Source organism: Lepisosteus oculatus, chromosome 22 (assembly GCF_040954835.1).
Source record: "Lepisosteus oculatus isolate fLepOcu1 chromosome 22, fLepOcu1.hap2, whole genome shotgun sequence".
In the NCBI taxonomy this organism is placed as follows: domain Eukaryota; kingdom Metazoa; phylum Chordata; class Actinopteri; order Semionotiformes; family Lepisosteidae; genus Lepisosteus; species Lepisosteus oculatus.
In genome coordinates, this window is record NC_090717.1 from 13,057,364 (window position 1) to 13,073,548 (window position 16,185).

The window sequence follows — 16,185 nt, forward strand, 5'->3', positions numbered from 1 at the left end:
GCAGAATTTGACCTCCAGCTTCTCACTTAGAGAAGCACATTTAACACGTTCTGAAATCGCGTATGAATTCCCGGTGTTTAATGGGAATTTAAATGTAATTTCATGCATCGTATTTAGAATACTCTGACCGTGAGTAATGATCACATAAAGAGGTAGTTCGAACCTCCAAGAATATGAAACGCCTCACCTGTCACGCTCATCACAGTGGGCCGGGCTTGTATCTACAAGGTAGCCGGCCACACCCAACAATTGTCATTCCGTGCCGGTTACAGTGGCAAATTGTTCGACAGGAGTCTTGTACCACCTGAGGGCTATTATCCACCTGCCCGCCCCAGGTGTTTCAAGACTACATAAGCGGTGGTCTGGCAGAGCTCAGGAAATCTGTCTCTAGCTTCACCCCAAGTTCCTGCTGTGTTTCCTGCACCCCGGTTCTCCCTAACTTCTCTTTCACTGGATGCTCCGTTTTGCGTCTCTTGGTTTCGAACTTGGCTCGTCTCCGTCTACAACCGTGGCCCGTGCTCGCTTTCTCTGCACCCGTCTGCCTCGGCTACCAGCTGCAAACGCCAAGCTGCTTACTCTCACTGCTGTCAGCCTGGGTTTCTCTGGCTGCTCCCGGGTTTCCTTCATTAAAACATATTACTGCTTTATTATCGTCCGCAGCGACACATTACAGTGAAACAAACCCAGGAGTAGGCGATGAGCATGACATTGCCAAGCTGTGTTGGATACGTACTACAATAAGTGCAATAATATGTTCATCGTCAATAATATACCCTCATCTACACAAGCTCAGCACATTTAAATAATAAGACATGCGTTTTATACAGATGAAATCCACAAATATCTGGGAACTACAGCCCCACTAGAGGCAAAAGTCAAAGCACATCAATCGGCAGGTTAAAGGCAACATCTTTATTGTATAAACCTATCAAAAGATGGACTACTTCTGCAGTTAAGACTCCAGGCATGCTTTCTTTTAATGAGTAAATCATTCACAGCTCAACCACATGTTTAAAAAGAGAAACGGACAAAAGAAATGTTAAAATGAAACCTCTATTTAAGTGCTGTGACTTTTTTTTTTTAAATACAGAAAATGCAAAACAGGAAAGGCCACAAACGCTAAGGAAAGAGCCAGGGCTTTTTCCCCTTCACATTGCCTGTAGAGCTAGTCTGTGAGAACACGTTACTGCACGGCCCGGACGCAACACTGTGCATCCTCTCAATTCATTCTTTTCACTATTAACTGCTCTAAAACGTTTGACTGTGCAATGGACACTAGAAATAAGAGCTTTTAAAACCACAAATCATGTGACTCTGATCCATCTATTCCACAATCTCCAACTCCTGGCTCAATGGATAAAAACAACAAAGCTTACAGTAAAGGGTGGGACAGCACTACAATGCTGTACAATGCATTCTGGTAAAAAAAAGCGCAGGAGGCACATTCAGAATTGTCGTTCTTTATAAGGTTTTCTCGTCTTGCTGTCATCAGTGGCGGTGTTCTGGAGAAAGAGCTTACGAGTTCTTCTGTGGCACCTTGATCGTCACCTGGAAGAGAAAATACTTGTGCTTGTAAGGATCTGTCTGCAGTCTGGGTCTGATGTGTGCTGACGATCATCTTCCACTGTGCTTGTGTTTTGACAAATATATTTCAGACATAAAAGGTATTTAATTGTTTTTCTTCAACATAAATTCCCTGCTGTGCAACATACTCCACTTTCACCCCGATGGCATTTACGAAATATTAAAAAACATCTTCCAATCATCAACAGTATTAGCTCAAGGGGAAAATTACATCCTAAATAACCGATACCTAAACAGAAAAAGGACACTGCTGTAGAGAAAATGGCTACCTCAGCTAAAGAACAAGTCATCAAAACAGCCATCAAAAAGAAAATGACCGTCATTTCTCCATTAACAGCCCGTGTTAGAGTGCTACATTTGCATGTATATTCTCTATAATAGCTCTGAAGACAAAGTTTTTTATTTTAAAACTCTGCAGCCAGATGGACTCACCGTTTTAACTTCGGTGTAGTTGTCCAGGCCGTACTCTCCCAGCTCACGCCCGTTTCCTGAAGCCTTGTAGCCCCCGAACGGAGCCTGGGCACCAAACACATCATAGCAGTTGATCCTGCAGGCAGAGCAGAAGGGCGAATGCTGTGGGATTAACAAATTAGGGTAACCTGGCCAATGACCATGTGGGATCAATTACCGTATGTTGTAAAACCTGCACTGATTTCTAACCATCTGCATGCAAGATCTGACTGTATTATCCCTAGTTATTTTTAGATATGCACTGAACTGCTATAAATCCGATGGGCTTGTAAGTCTATGCACTAGCAAGAAGCTCGTATGGATGTGCTGATGTTACGGTTTGATGATCTTCCATGTCTCAGTTATATGGAGGAGGTTTTGCGCAAATTAGAGGCAGCAGGGAGCTGTGCTCAGGACCCTAGAGGACACACTACCAGCGAGTGTGGCCTGTTCGAGTCTGCCCTCAGGTTCGTGGTGGTGTTTCTTTGATCTGATGGCTCTAGCTGTATGGTTACCAGGCAGCGAGGGGTTAACCAGCACAGGACCCACCCGAGTAAGGGAGAGTGAGGCACTTTCAGTCTGCTCAGCAACACAGAGACTGGGATAAGTGCCAGCTATGGTGATCCAGCTAGCTCACAAAGGACTTTAACCTTTTCTGCAAACATTTTGCAATGGTGTGTGCTTCCTGGAGAGTATCCTCGTTGGAGGGTTTGTTAACCAGAAGGCAGGAAGAATCCAAATAAAATACGGAGGGGTGAGACGTGCTCTGCCTGACCCCAGAGGCAACACCAGGGGCTTCTCTCACGGTAAGACGCTCCCGGCAGGGCTACCCTGTGAAAAATTCGAAGAGCCCTGCGGTTTCAAATCGGGGATTTGCCTTCCCTTGACACAGCGAGCGGCCATGGGAAAGCCTCAGTGAATGAGGAGGTCAGTTTTATATGTGCTTTCAACCAGTGGCCCTGTAGACGGCTCTCACCCACACCTTTCCACCTGACGCAGAGCAGGCCAGGACCAGAGTCGCCCCCAGACAGGAAGCTGCCAATGCCCAGAAAAGGCTGGAGTCATTCTGTAAGGCATGCCAAAGGCTCTGGCAGGAAAATGGGCTCGGAAGGCTGGACCCTGCTCACCCCTCTAGGTTACAGCAATTGGCAAACAGCCAAACAGCTAGCGCATTCTGGCTGTGAGATTTCTGGAGTGACACTTTTTAATTTTAATTTCGGTGCTTTCTGAATGTTGAAAATCGATCACCCACACATTAAACATCTTGAGCCCTGAAGACAGTCTTTACATTAAAGGTTGCGTTCCCAACTGCTCATCCAGAGTAAAAACGAGAAGACAGTGTGGCACTCCCGAAGCCGAGCTCGAGGACTTGGCCCGAGCAACAGCTAAGATCAGGCTCCCAGAGGGGACGTCCTACCAGACAGTGCCGGCTCTCAGGGCTCCAGAAACATAGTGAGCCTTGTCGATGTCTTTCGTGAAGACTGCCGCTGCCAGCCCATATTTGGTGTTGTTGGCTCGTTCGATGACTTCCTCCAGAGTTTTAAATTTCAGAATCTGCATCACCGGACCGAAGATCTGCCAAGAGCGAGAAGAAAGCTTCAGTCAGACCTTCAGAAGCAGCTACACCGAAAGAGGCAAGCCGGAGGACCTGTTGAAGGAACTACAGATATAAAGGGATTACTGAAATCTGTACCTTTTGCAGTACAGTATTTAAATTTGCATTTCAGCTCAAAATATTAATATGAGGCAAAAGAGTATGAAAACATAAAAGGGCTGTGAATATACTGGTCAGTTCCAGCTTTCGCAGTCTGCCTGTTGATATCCAAGACGAAGCCTAGAGAGTTATTTAGGATGGAAAAGCAAGTGGTTGTAAAGATGAGAAGAAAATCCAATCGCAGAGAGATTGGGCGTCGCAAAATCGACAGTTTGGAATGTCTCAAAAAAGCATGAAACTACTGGAGGAGTCAGCAAAAGGCAAAGGCCAGGTCATCCGAGGAATACAACAGTAACTGGTGACAGAAGCAAATGAAATCGTAGCTAACAAGACTGCAGGCAATCTCCAGAGCGCAGGGGTGTGCAGAAGACTTTGAAAAGAGAACTGCGAAGGCGGCACTGCAAGATGCACAGTGACCTCGCTTCAGCACTAAAAACAGAAAGGCCACATCAGAATTTACAAATGAGCCACGATAGTTATGGAACAAAGTTTTATAGACAAACAAGATAAAAATGAACCTTATTCAAAGTGACAGTGTGGAGAATGAGAGGAACTGCAAACGATCCTTTGCACTAGTTTTACCTTGTACCTGGTGAGGAATTTTACATTTCATCATTCTGTTAAAACTGGAGCTTTAAGGCTGCTTTATAGCATTTTGTAAAATGGTGAATTGCCAAGTAACTTTTTTTTATTATTTACCCACTCGATCTGGAATCGCCAATTGTGTTTCACAACCCCTGCACCAGGCAGGAGAGAACACGGCTCCCTGACGTGTTCCTGACGTGTTCTTCGAGCGAGTTCCACAGGGGGAGAGCGGAGAATATTTTCTCACCAACCACCTGAAGCGTTCAGCGAGTGACAGGAGCGAACACGGTCAGCGTCTGGGTTCACCTCCAGGGAAAGGGCCTCCAACCTGCCCTCCCAGCAACTTGTACCATTTCGAACTGCAGCAGCTAAGCCCTACTTTTGCTGCTGCTGTTCTTTTTCCCTTTTCCATGCAATGCGCCACATCGAAAGGACCAAAAACAACCAACTCTCAATTGCAAAAAGGACCTGTTGATCATAGAACGGCACTGCTAGTACACTCCAAAAATAATTCAGCTGACTCAATGATCCCAGTTCAGCTGAAATAACAGTTTGCAGTGCTGCTTCGAAGGTTAAAAAAAAGCAACAAAAGAGGAACATTTACAGTGTGCAGATGTTAGAGCATCAACATGCTTAAGTACAGGTAAAGGTTCATGCTGAAAGGTAAAGAAACACAGTGTTTCGGCTGTGGAGCCTTCTTCAGGTGAGCCACCTGCGCAATGACAGTACGATAAAGGCTGTACGAGAGGCAACACTAGCTCACACGCGCACGATGGAGGCTCCCAGAGCAGCTGCAGGGATCCCTACCTCCTCCTGGGCAATGGTCATGCCGTCCTGCACCTCCCCAAACACGGTGGGCTGGATGAAGTACCCTCGGTCCGCTGCCACGCCACCGCCACACATGAGCTTGGCGCCGTCGCGCTTCCCCGAGCTGATGTAGCCCAGGATCTTCTGGAACTGCTCCTCGTCCACCTGGCAGCAGAGCAGGGCGCACGCTCAGCAGGGCCGCCAGGACCCAGCCTGCAGCCGGGCCCTTGCACGAGCCTCAGAAAACTTACAATTAACAAGGCCCAAAACTTACAATTCATTACACTACAAAAGCATTTCAGAGCTGTGTCAGAACAAATGACAAATTCCTGCTTGGAAGTTTCCTCTAATGGGTTGAAGATCTTTTTAATAGTTTGGATCCTTCTGAACCTGAGTGATCTGTTCAACAGTGGTTTTCTACATTATCACTTTTACTGTTTTTAATTTGTGTGTCTGTACCTGCGGGCCCCGCTCCAGAGGCTGGTGCCCCGACCGGTCTGTACCTGCGGGCCCTGCTCGGTCTGCAAGCTGAATGGGTCCCCCACCACCCGCCTCCTGGCCCTCTCCACGCTGCGCTCCAGGAACTCCTGGTAGATGTCCTCCTGCACGAAGGTGCGCGAGCCCGCACAGCAGCACTGGCCCTGGTTGAAGAACAGGGCGAAGTGGGCCTGCTCCACCGCCTCCTCCACTGCGGAAGACACACACCGCCGTCAGCCTCCCCGAACCGGCAGAGACACATCAAGACACGCAGCTCCACAGAGCTGCACCAACAGGGCTCTCATCAGCCTGTGGCGACGAATGCCTCTGACCTACAGCAGAACAGCACGGGGCAGCGTCTATTCAAACGGGCAGGTGGGATAAAACTGATGGGCGGCACAGGGGCGTGGTGGTGAGCACTGCTGTCCCACAGGGCTGGGGTCCCAGGGGGTACTGTCCATGTGGGGTTTGAATGTTCTCCCCACATTCGAGTGGGTTTCCTCCAGTGTCTTCCCACAGTCCCAGGACATGCTGGGAGGTTAAGTGCCCCTGGTGTGAGTGGGAGCCATGTGGAGGACCGGAAGCCCACAACAGGGGCACAGCTACTAGGCAGGTCCCTGAGTGCACACACACACACCTCGCACACACAAACCTGAAAGTGAAAATAATGCTTTGTTACAAGCTATTTATAATAGCCAGTGTTGCAAGGCAGCAGTGCTATCCTGCAGCCCCCTGAACGAGGAAACAAAATCCATCACAGCGTTTCAACCACGGGCTGGTCTAGAGAGGCACTCACACCCTGGTATCCGAACCGAATCCGTTCCTGTGAAATCTGTTCGGAAGGCAGGAGATCGCAAATCGCAAATAAAAATTCCATTATTTCTTATGGGGAAAAATCCCCAGCGTTCCGAACCGAAGACAAGTTCACTCAAAAACCACCTTGAATATATAATACCCTACAGACCATTACAGCAAGCTTAGTGAACAACGCAGTTCTACTCAAATAAGCCAACTACAGCCGTAAAATAATCAATTATATCATCTTTACATTCTTCATTCTTTCGTAATAGATTGCTATCCGAGTGATCGGCTAGAAGGATGGGCGTCCTGTTGTCGATTATTATGCTAAAGAAGCCTTTTCTTTTCCTTAGGGCCCATAATGAACAAAATACACTTTCGCTGTGATCATAAACGAAGCACAGCTGCCTCACGGCGTCCTCCACCACGATGTCTGGCGCCCGTGCAGAAACGAACAGCTGTCCAACTATACGCCCCCAGGTCTCTAGGGTGCAGGGCCCAGCGCAGCCCGGAGGGGGGTGGAGAGCGCTCACTGTTGGCGTCCGACAGGATGATGTTGGGGCTCTTTCCTCCCAGCTCCAGCGTCACCTTCTTCAGGTTGCTGCGCCCGGCGGCCTGCTGGATCAGATGGCCCACCTGCAGGCCAGAGGACAGAGGACAGTCACTGCAGGCCTGCTCACACAGACGGGGACCATGCATCACCCGAGTCTGCAAGAGCAGGCTGGCCCAGCGCGGTGCCTAACGCATTCCCATTACTTTAGAAGTACAGATTGCACATAAATTATAATGCCAAGACTCACAGACTAATAATGTGATTAGAGACCCAAGAGGGAAAGATGGTGTGTGACTGACCCCTACAAAGTGGCACAAGGCATGACCTAAAATTCCTGCAGTAGCATGCCGGCCATCAACTGGAAACGAGATTAAAGTATAGAGGCAGGAAAAGGACAAGAAGGCCATGCGAAGTACATTTTCTAACTTGCATGTACAGTTTGCTCAATTTCAGCACTCAGAGGTTTGTTTTACAGATATTTAACAGAAATCCAGCAGTCCACTGTCAATGGCCTCACCTCAGTGGAGCCCGTGAAGGCCACCTTGTCGATGTCCATGTGGGTGGAGATGGCGGCGCCCGCGGTGGGGCCGTAGCCTGGCACGATGTTGACCACGCCCGGAGGGAACCCCACCTGGGGGAGAACACACCCGCAGGTCACTCATGGTCAGCAGCCTGACGCCGGCTTTCGCCGACCTCTGCTGTCAATCTCCAGGCCACATAAAAGGATAGTGAGGCTGTACGTGTGTCCGGCCTGTTCCCCTGACCGAAGGGTGGACACTGCACTGTGAAGAAACGTGTTCTGTACACAATCAACTAGGAGCAAAAGGAATATGGACAGAGACAGCACTTCTGTCCAGCACAGGTTGTACAGTCCCTCAGACATCATAGACACAGACAGAGGTCACACTGTCTTGATGGAACAAACTGCAGATTTGTCTGTCTCTGGAAAGCTGTCTGAACTGGAAAGGATCTGACTGCGAAAGCCTGACAGGTCAATCTGGCAAAAGGCTATGTGGGAAAAAAAATGCCACATTTATTCCTAAGATTGATGAAAGACTGCTGGGGTACGCTGTTTGAGCGAGGGAGTGCTTTCTCATGGGAGTCAGAGCCAGAGATGGAATGTGCCTTTATCTTATCACATGGGAGGTCTGGCTTTTAAAATTGGCTGTTCTTACAGTAAATATATTTCAGTTTTTTTTTAGTCTGAACTTGGAACAGGCATCTGTAATCCAAAGTCTTGATAAGACCAAATTCTCTATGACAAATTCTTTCTTTTAGTAACAAGTTCTATGAAGGAACATCAGCTCCGCTGGTGAGAATTCACCGTTCCTGCCCGGAGTCCTTCTCAGCCACCCTTTCATTCTGTAACCACTATATCCAATTCATGGTCAAGGGAAAGCACAGCCTACGCCAGCAAGCAATGTTTGTCAGGCGGGGTACATTCTGGACGAGCCACCACTCCATCACAGGGCAGACAGACACACACAGACACACACAGACACACACAGACACACACCTGGGCCAACTTTCCCAGAAGCCAATTAACCCACCGGCATGTCTCTGGACTGTGGGAGGAAACTGGAGCACCCAGAGGAAACCCTCATGACCACAGGGAGAACATGCAGACTCCACACAGACAGCACCCCAGGCCTGGGATTGAACCCGGGGCCCCAGAGCTGACCCCTGCCACCCCAGTCACTCTCATACAGACAATAATCCAGGAGCCGCTGTGTGTGCAGCGAAGGGCTCACCTCTTTGATGAGGCTGGCCACGTACAGCGCAGTGAGAGGAGTCTGCTCGGCCACCTTCATCACCACAGTGTTGCCCGTGGCCAGGGCCGGGCCCAGCTTCCACGCCTGCATCAGCAGCGGGAAATTCCACTGGCAAAGACAAAAGCGGGATCTGTGAAGAGCCGGACACGACGGGGGGGCGGTGAATCCCGAGCCGCTGGATCGCCGGGGGCTCCGATCACAAACAACGATCGCGTCCACTGCGAAATATCACAAAACAAAAGGCTAAAACAGATATGACTGGAGCGTCCAGCACTCCTCGGGTACACACTCGCTGGAGGCACTGTCCAGTGTCACTAGTACTGGACTGTGGAGCGGGGGCTCTGTGGCTGGAAGGTTGCCGGTTCGTATCCCGCGGCCGGCAGAGGAATCCTACTCCACTGGGCCCCTGAGCAAGGCCCTTCACCCCAGCTGCTCCAGGGGCGCCGTATAAAAGGCTGACCCTGCGCTCTGACCCCCAGCTTCTCTCCCTGTCTGTGTGTCTCATGGAGAGCAAGCTGGGGTCTGCGAAAAGACAAATTCCTAATGCAAGAAATTGTATATGGCCAATAAAGTGATCTGATCTTATCTTAGATATTCCTCCTAAGTGTGAATGCGCCTTGTCTGCCCATCATGCACAGACTCGTACTGACAACTGGGCCTCTGGGAGACACACAGTACACCCTGCTGCCCACTCTGAGGCCTGGCCTGGGTCAGCCAGCTCCACCAGTAGGTAGAGCTCTCAAGCCTTCATAGCAACAGACAAGAATTGTATAGTCTTAGAGCAACACCGGGATTCCTTCTTCCAAATGCCATGAAAACACCGAGATCAGACGTGTAAAGAAAACAATTTGCACAGGCAGAGACCGTTTCATCTGAGCCATGTACATCACGCACGACTCGTTCAGAGGTGCATCGATAACGTCTCCCGTCAGCGTCGTCGTAGGGGGGCTCTAATCACTTTTGAAATTTGCCTGCAAAAATGTCCAGGACGTTGCTGCTCAGCCCCCAGCCTGCAGATAATGAAGGCCAGAGCGGCCCGAGACCGGCGGGCCCAGGCCCGGGCCTTGCGCTGACCGCGGCTCCTACTCACGGGAATGATCTGACCGCACACCCCGATGGGCTCGTGGCGCGTGTAGGAGAAATAGTCGCCATCGACAGGAATGGTCTTCCCTTCCCACTTGTCGGCCCAGCCAGCGTAGTACCTGCATCAGAGACGCTCGAGTTCAGGGGCGTGAAACAGAACCACACGTCAGCCCCACACAAAGACCGGCTCAGGGCCTCAGCCTGAAACTTAAAGACCCTCAAACTCAGGTTTCCACACCCGTGTGAGACGTTAAGGGAAACATCTACTTATGTTGTTTAATACAACCGGTCTCCGATCGTCAGGAGTGAAATCCCTGAAGACTGTGAATTGATGGTTTTACCACGGGTTTGTCCAGTGGTCTCCCTTTTCCAGTTTGCACCATCGTGTGACAAATACCCCTGATGTCACTGTAGTGGGCTACAGTGAAACTGCATGGGCTACGTATTATTGAATAGACTGCATAAAGGATTATGTTGCAAAATAAAATGATTCCGCTTCAGCTAATTTTCAGCAGTTTTCTAAATAATTCACATCTCAGGCTACATCACTGCAGCTGTTTCAGATTCCAGAATTACTGAGCCATTTTAAAATCGTGTACTCAGAATTTAAAATTCTTGATCCAAGCTTGTGATCTTCAACCTGCCGCTGTTGCTTGGAAACATAAAAAAGTCCCTCATATGAAAAAGTCATACTGTAGAGTATATTTCCACACTTCACTGCTTGTAAATGCTTCATTAAAGTGTTTATAACTATAAAAACTATAGACTTTTGTGCACAGCACATGAAGAACACTAAATGTATGCAGCAGTAATATTTTCCCGATTTACAAATCCTGGTTGCTGGGACACTTCTGAACTGGAAGGGGAACAGTGCCTTGCGTGACTAAGCAGCTCTGGGTTTGTTTACTTCGTCTTAAATTACCCTGAACATGTGCCAAAGGTCTTCCAAGCTGGAAGTCTTTTACAAAAGGAGGGTGGAAAACAACGGCACCAGCGATCCAGAGCGCACCTTTCCTTGAGCCTGCTGCTTGCTGGGATAAGCTCCGGCTGCCCCATGACCCAGAATCGGATGCTTAGAAGATGCATGGATGAACAGCAGGGCTCTACCCACAGCTCTGTTTACAAAGGAGTGCTGTCTATTCTTGATGTAAGCACACTACCTCTTAGATTTTCATTACGCCCCTGACTGATGCCTGTAAAACCTCTTTCTCTCACCCAAGGAAATAAAACTTTTCCCTGCCTAAACGCCACTAACCTCAGACAGAATGACCTTTCCCCCCTTTATGAACTGTATTCAGTACTGTACTGTGCTTGGAATGCGCAGTTAATCTCTATATAAAGACAAAGAAGATAAATTTTATATTTCTTAGACCAATATCAATACAACATTGACTTTTTTCATTTCAAAAAGAACAAAAAACCTCTTGCATTATATAGCACTTACAGAGGTCAATATTTCTGAAATTAGCACTGTTGTTCACTCTGATCACCTGCATGCTACACAAGGTTTAAGCTTTCATCTTGGGAATCGCAGTCCAAAAAGTACAGCAGACCCATTTTCAAGAACCTTGAAATAACATTCTAAGCATTTACAGGTACTTCATCTGACACAAGCACCGAGTCTGACATGTTGGTAGTATTTCCGACGCAAAACTGCGTCAGTCCTTCAACCGTCCACGAACTTCAACATCCGAAACATCTAACTGAAATCACTGGGGATTCTGACAATTATTTAATACGATTTAAACCGTTTGGCAAAAATATGCATTCCGTGGGCAACTGTAAAAGATTCATAAATAGAACTATGCGCCTGGGCAACAGAGATCTAGCTAAATAATCTTTATTACAGTCCATATGGTCATGTACACCAATCAGCGATCGGTTGCTGATGCTTGTTTTCTTCAATGGGGATTTTTCCTCCTTCTCCTGCTCATATCTATGTACAGGAGAAGTCTTGAATGCAATGCTTTGTGCTGAGTGCAGTTTCCTTTGTTTATTCTTCTTGTGAGGTGGAAGCTTTAGACAAGGAAGCCTTCAGTTTCTCCTGCAGCGCATCTCTGGCACGGTATCTCCCGAGTCACACTGGCTGTGCCTGTAGCTCTGTGACCATGTGCAAGCCATCATGCCGTCTGGTTCCTTCAGGAGGAGCCCGTTCAGAAATGGTATTTCAAGGCTGTCTTTTTCAGCTGCGAGAGTGCCCGAGCGAAGCCAATATTTACCTCAAGCATTTCACCACCATGGGGACGTCCACACTGTAGGCCACAGCGTAAGGCTTGCCATTGTCCAGGGTCTCCAGGGCCTGGAGGCAGAATAGCCTTTGTTATGCTCATTTCTATCAGTGGGCAAAACCTACCGCAGCTGCTCATCCAAAAAAACAATCATGCTTGGTACGACGTAAGAAATATTACAAAGAATGGAGGCTACTTGAATCGTGTTGTACACCTGACATGCTCATTGATCTCGTTCAAGCCTCAAGAACTTCATCCGAGTTAAAATCAATTCAGGCAACTTGAGAAAAGGGAACTTAAACTCAGAACTATGACATTCCTCCTGAAATGGAGCTGATCTGCCTGGAAGAGCTCGAAGCTGTTCTCCAGGACACAGATATACTATTGGGCACTGTCCTGATTGACAGGCCTCACATTATAACTGACAGTGGGCCTTAAGCCAAGAATGCCCCTGGACTTGAATTACCGGCTGAATGAAAGAACTTCCTGGTCACAATTGACTGAGAGCCCTGCCAGTCTCTGCCATGTGTTAAGGGACGCTGGAGGGAGCCACACACTGTATGAGCTTGAAAGTTAAGGCATTACAGGACCATAACCGTGCTGCAATTAGAATCACAAATTGCTTTTGTAGTCTTTGCCTTTAAATGAAAAAAGATCAGTAAAATATGAAAAGGGCAGACTGCAGAACTAGTCTCCCATCGATTATTCTGGACGAATACCGTATAGAAAAATACAGAGGGGAGCATGGTGGTGTGGCTGGTTAGCGTGGCTGCGTTGGAGCTAGGCGCCAGAGAGCCTTCCGTGAGAAATCTGCACGGCCTTCCCATATTTGCACGGGATTCATTCAGGTGTTCTGATTCCTCCTACCTCTCAAAGACATGCTGGCTAGAACTGATGGTAAGCTACTGTGGCGGTTAAACAAGAAAAGAGACTTCCTTTACTTTTCTTTCTTCTAGAAGGCAAGTCCTTGGAGAGCAGCACGACACAGGAACTTACAGCTAGGTAGGCGGCGTGTTTCTCGATCTGATCGGCCAATCGGTTCAAGAGGAGCCCCCGATCAGAGGCGTCCAGCCGTCGCCAGGGCGACCCGAGCCTGAAAGCCTCCCTGGCAGCCTTCACAGCCTTGTCGACGTCCGCCTGAGGAGGAGGGAGTTTCAGAAAAGGGCGACAAACACACCGGCCTTTTCCTGCTGCTGAGAAGGGGTTTGCCAGAACATCAGCAATACAAGCACATACAAAGCACTACCCTGCTTCTAAGATGCCCATCCACCACTGCCCCTTCCACGATTAGCCAACAAAACGAAATGCAGTTCCTTCACGCCAAGCTCTTAAAAACTAGGGGCGGCCATACCTGTTGCTACAGATCCAGAATCCAGCAGGTCTTAAGAGTCACCCTTTACTTACCCCCTTGGAGACGAGCAGAGAATTTTGAAATTATTTAAATCATCACTTCCTAAACGCCTGGAACAAATCCCATTTGACGCTCAAGTAAGTGATTTGTTCAATAAAGAAGTTCCACAAATCTAAAATACAAATATCAGAATACTAGATCAGCCTTTCCTGTCTGAAATTGGTTAATTTACTGAATTGATCACAATGCACAGGTTCCCCGTCTTTCTAACATAATGATTTCAGGGTGACGTAGGAGAGCTGCTAGATTCTGGCTCTCCTGGAGCAAGGACTGACCAACCCTGCCATACAACTGCCCACACTGGTTCTCAAAATCTTTACCTTGTCTCCCTCCGCAACCTGGCAGATGACTTCCCCCGTGGCGGGGTTTATAGACGGAAAGGTCTTCCTGCTGACCGCATCATGCCACTCGTTGTTGATGAAGATCTACAGGGCAGACCGAAGATCAGAAAGAAATGGCACCAGAAAAGCAGCTGCAGGGCAACACCCACATCCAAGGCCATCTTCCCACCCCCCCCCCGGACTTGGAATTGACAATTATTTCCTTTCACACCTCCCCCTCCCTGTATGGGATCTTCCATTTATTAAACCAACAGGCTTCTACCACTCCAACAGCACAACAGGGATGAGGACTATTCCCGCCTTCCTCCAAACCCTGTGACGGGATCTGCCATCTGCAGTTTCTTCACAGTGTGAATCTCACCACACTGTCCACAGCAGAGCCCTACACATGACACAGTATACTGACTGACAAAGACTAAGGGATCCTCACTCTGCGGAAAGACAACTCAACAGGTCTTGAACCTCAGATCTATTTTCAGGTCTGACCAGTTCCTGAAAGGACTGGCAGAGAATAACAGATCTTTCTATGTATATCAAGAAAATCTGTCTCTCAATGACCATTAAGAGATGGAACACTATTGGAAAAAAAAATCAGCATTCAGTCTTTCATCTTAATCTGAAATAAAACCTTGGACTCTCCCATCCTGAATTTCTCTTGTAAAAGCTTTCTACACAGAAACACTACAGTATTCAGATTTCAGAAATTATCAAATGCAAAGGAACAACTAAACGTTTTTGTCATGCTGAAAAGAGAAGAAAAACACATTTCGGCTGTGGAGCCTTCTTCAGCTGTGAAGGCTCAAAAAAGATCTCAGCCAAAACGTTGCATTTCTTTTGAACAATAGGTTTTAACAACACTAAATTATCAATAACAAACAATACTAAAAGCAATGAATATGCTTATCTTTGAGTGTAAAAATAAATAAGAATATTTTGAGACTCATCTCAAAGGCTCATCTGTGTTTACTGTGGTTTGCTCCTGTTGAGCTGTGCAGGATGCATTTAGTAATTTAATAGTGTAGTGTGAATCTATAAGCAGTTCCCAAACATATTTTTTAATGTACGGTCTTAGAACCATTTCATTTATGGACAAAGCTTGGACTAATATTTAAATTCCTTATCTCAGATTTAAATGTAATCAAAGGTGTGTGCAAAACAGCAGTGCTGCTGATAATCTAAAGTAACATTAGATTAACATTAACAGCAGATTTCCCTGGGTAGAAGTTAGGACAGCTACTTTGCACTTATGAGTACTGTCAATAGATGAATCTTTTATACTTTTGCTCTAGTATTTTACCGACATGAAACTTATAAACTTGCTTACTTTTTTTAATTGCACAATTTTAAAAGTACTGGAACTCGAGCAACATCTAAATACTCTTCACCCCTGGGGAGAGCCTTATTCACTCTGTCCTTCACTACCCGTTTGCCTTCAACTCTCTGAGCTACACACGCCCCTCCCTGCCTGCTCCAGGCCTCTCGGTAGTATCAGATTGGACCTCAAACTCGAAAACACCGAGCTGCAAAAAGCAGAAGCCAGCGAGGTCGTGTCCCCAGCTCGACACGACACCCCCAAGACACGAAGCCAAGGTAAAGAAAACAAGGTTGTGCACGAACACGCTTCCTGAGCACGCAGCCCCTAATTCCCCTCTCGATTTTGCACAGGAATGCCCAAGTTCAACCCCACTGCAACAACTTTGCCCTGCGGGATAAGCCCATCAGCGCGATTAATCGCCTGTAGCGTCGCCACCCCATGACCGTAAGAAACCTTTTTTCAAAATCGTTGTCAGCTCATTAGGCAACAGGGGTCTGAAGCTGGCCGTGCAGCGACTGCTGAATAACGAGCCCCCGGCCTGCCTGTTGCGCTTGCAGCCGATGTTCGCGACGACTTGCCCGGCTGGGGTACCTTGTTGAAGTGCACATCAGGCTGGGGGTTAGGAGCGGGGATTGCCGACGCAGCAGAGTAGTTATGCGCAGGCAGCCGGATGGACCCCCGGTCACAGACCCGGAGCAGCGATCTGGAAAGCACGGAGCGCAACATGTTGCCGTTTTAAACCCCCTCACTCGTTTCAACAGCGGCTACAACCCGGGCTGTCAATCCTCGGACACAGCAAGAGCTACAGTGCAACAGGCACGGCCCCCGTTTCGCTGGGTTTTACGCCTCCGATCCCGCCTCCTGCACCTCCCGGGACAGCTGCACCAATGGGCGCCTCCTTTTGCAGTTTGCAGTTTGCATTTACGGCCCTGCGCCAGGAGGCCTTGCCCGCATGCGCCAGGACCGGAGCAGAGGGGAGAGTCGCCAGCTCTGGGCCGGCTGGGGGGTCGTGTTGCGCTTTATCTGCAAAGCGCATAACCCGCCGTGAAATTGACCGAGCCATCTCC

General features: G+C 48.2%; 1 protein-coding gene across 1 annotated transcript; it reads right to left on the reverse strand.

Annotated features, from left to right (window-relative positions):
• Nucleotides 1–897: 897 nt before the first annotated feature.
• On the reverse strand, nucleotides 898–15,984 carry LOC102682944 (aldehyde dehydrogenase 2 family member). The gene is made up of 13 exons (XM_069181952.1): nucleotides 15,710–15,984; nucleotides 13,783–13,887; nucleotides 13,048–13,188; nucleotides 12,043–12,122; nucleotides 9,831–9,942; nucleotides 8,720–8,848; nucleotides 7,486–7,599; nucleotides 6,949–7,051; nucleotides 5,644–5,828; nucleotides 5,141–5,305; nucleotides 3,452–3,609; nucleotides 2,017–2,131; nucleotides 898–1,548 (listed from the first exon to the last, which is right to left on the reverse strand). Exons 1-13 carry the CDS (start codon nucleotides 15,842–15,844, stop codon nucleotides 1,516–1,518), a joined length of 1,575 nt encoding a protein of 524 aa, XP_069038053.1. The 5' UTR covers nucleotides 15,845–15,984; the 3' UTR covers nucleotides 898–1,515.
• Nucleotides 15,985–16,185: the final 201 nt, after the last annotated feature.

What these genes read in the sequence shown, in the direction of transcription:
- LOC102682944 (XM_069181952.1), bottom strand. Translation starts at nt 15,844, where the DNA reads ATGTTGCGCTCCGTGCTTTCCAGATCGCTGCTCCGGGTCTGTGACCGG. An exon ending in TGGCCAGCCTCATCAAAGAG is followed by an intron (nt 7,600 to 8,719) that starts GTGAGCCCTTCG and finishes GTTCTCCCCCAG; the next exon opens with GTGGGGTTCCCTCCGGGCGT. An exon ending in AGACCGAGCAGGGCCCGCAG is followed by an intron (nt 5,306 to 5,643) that starts GTACAGACCGGT and finishes CTCTGCTGCCAG; the next exon opens with GTGGACGAGGAGCAGTTCCA.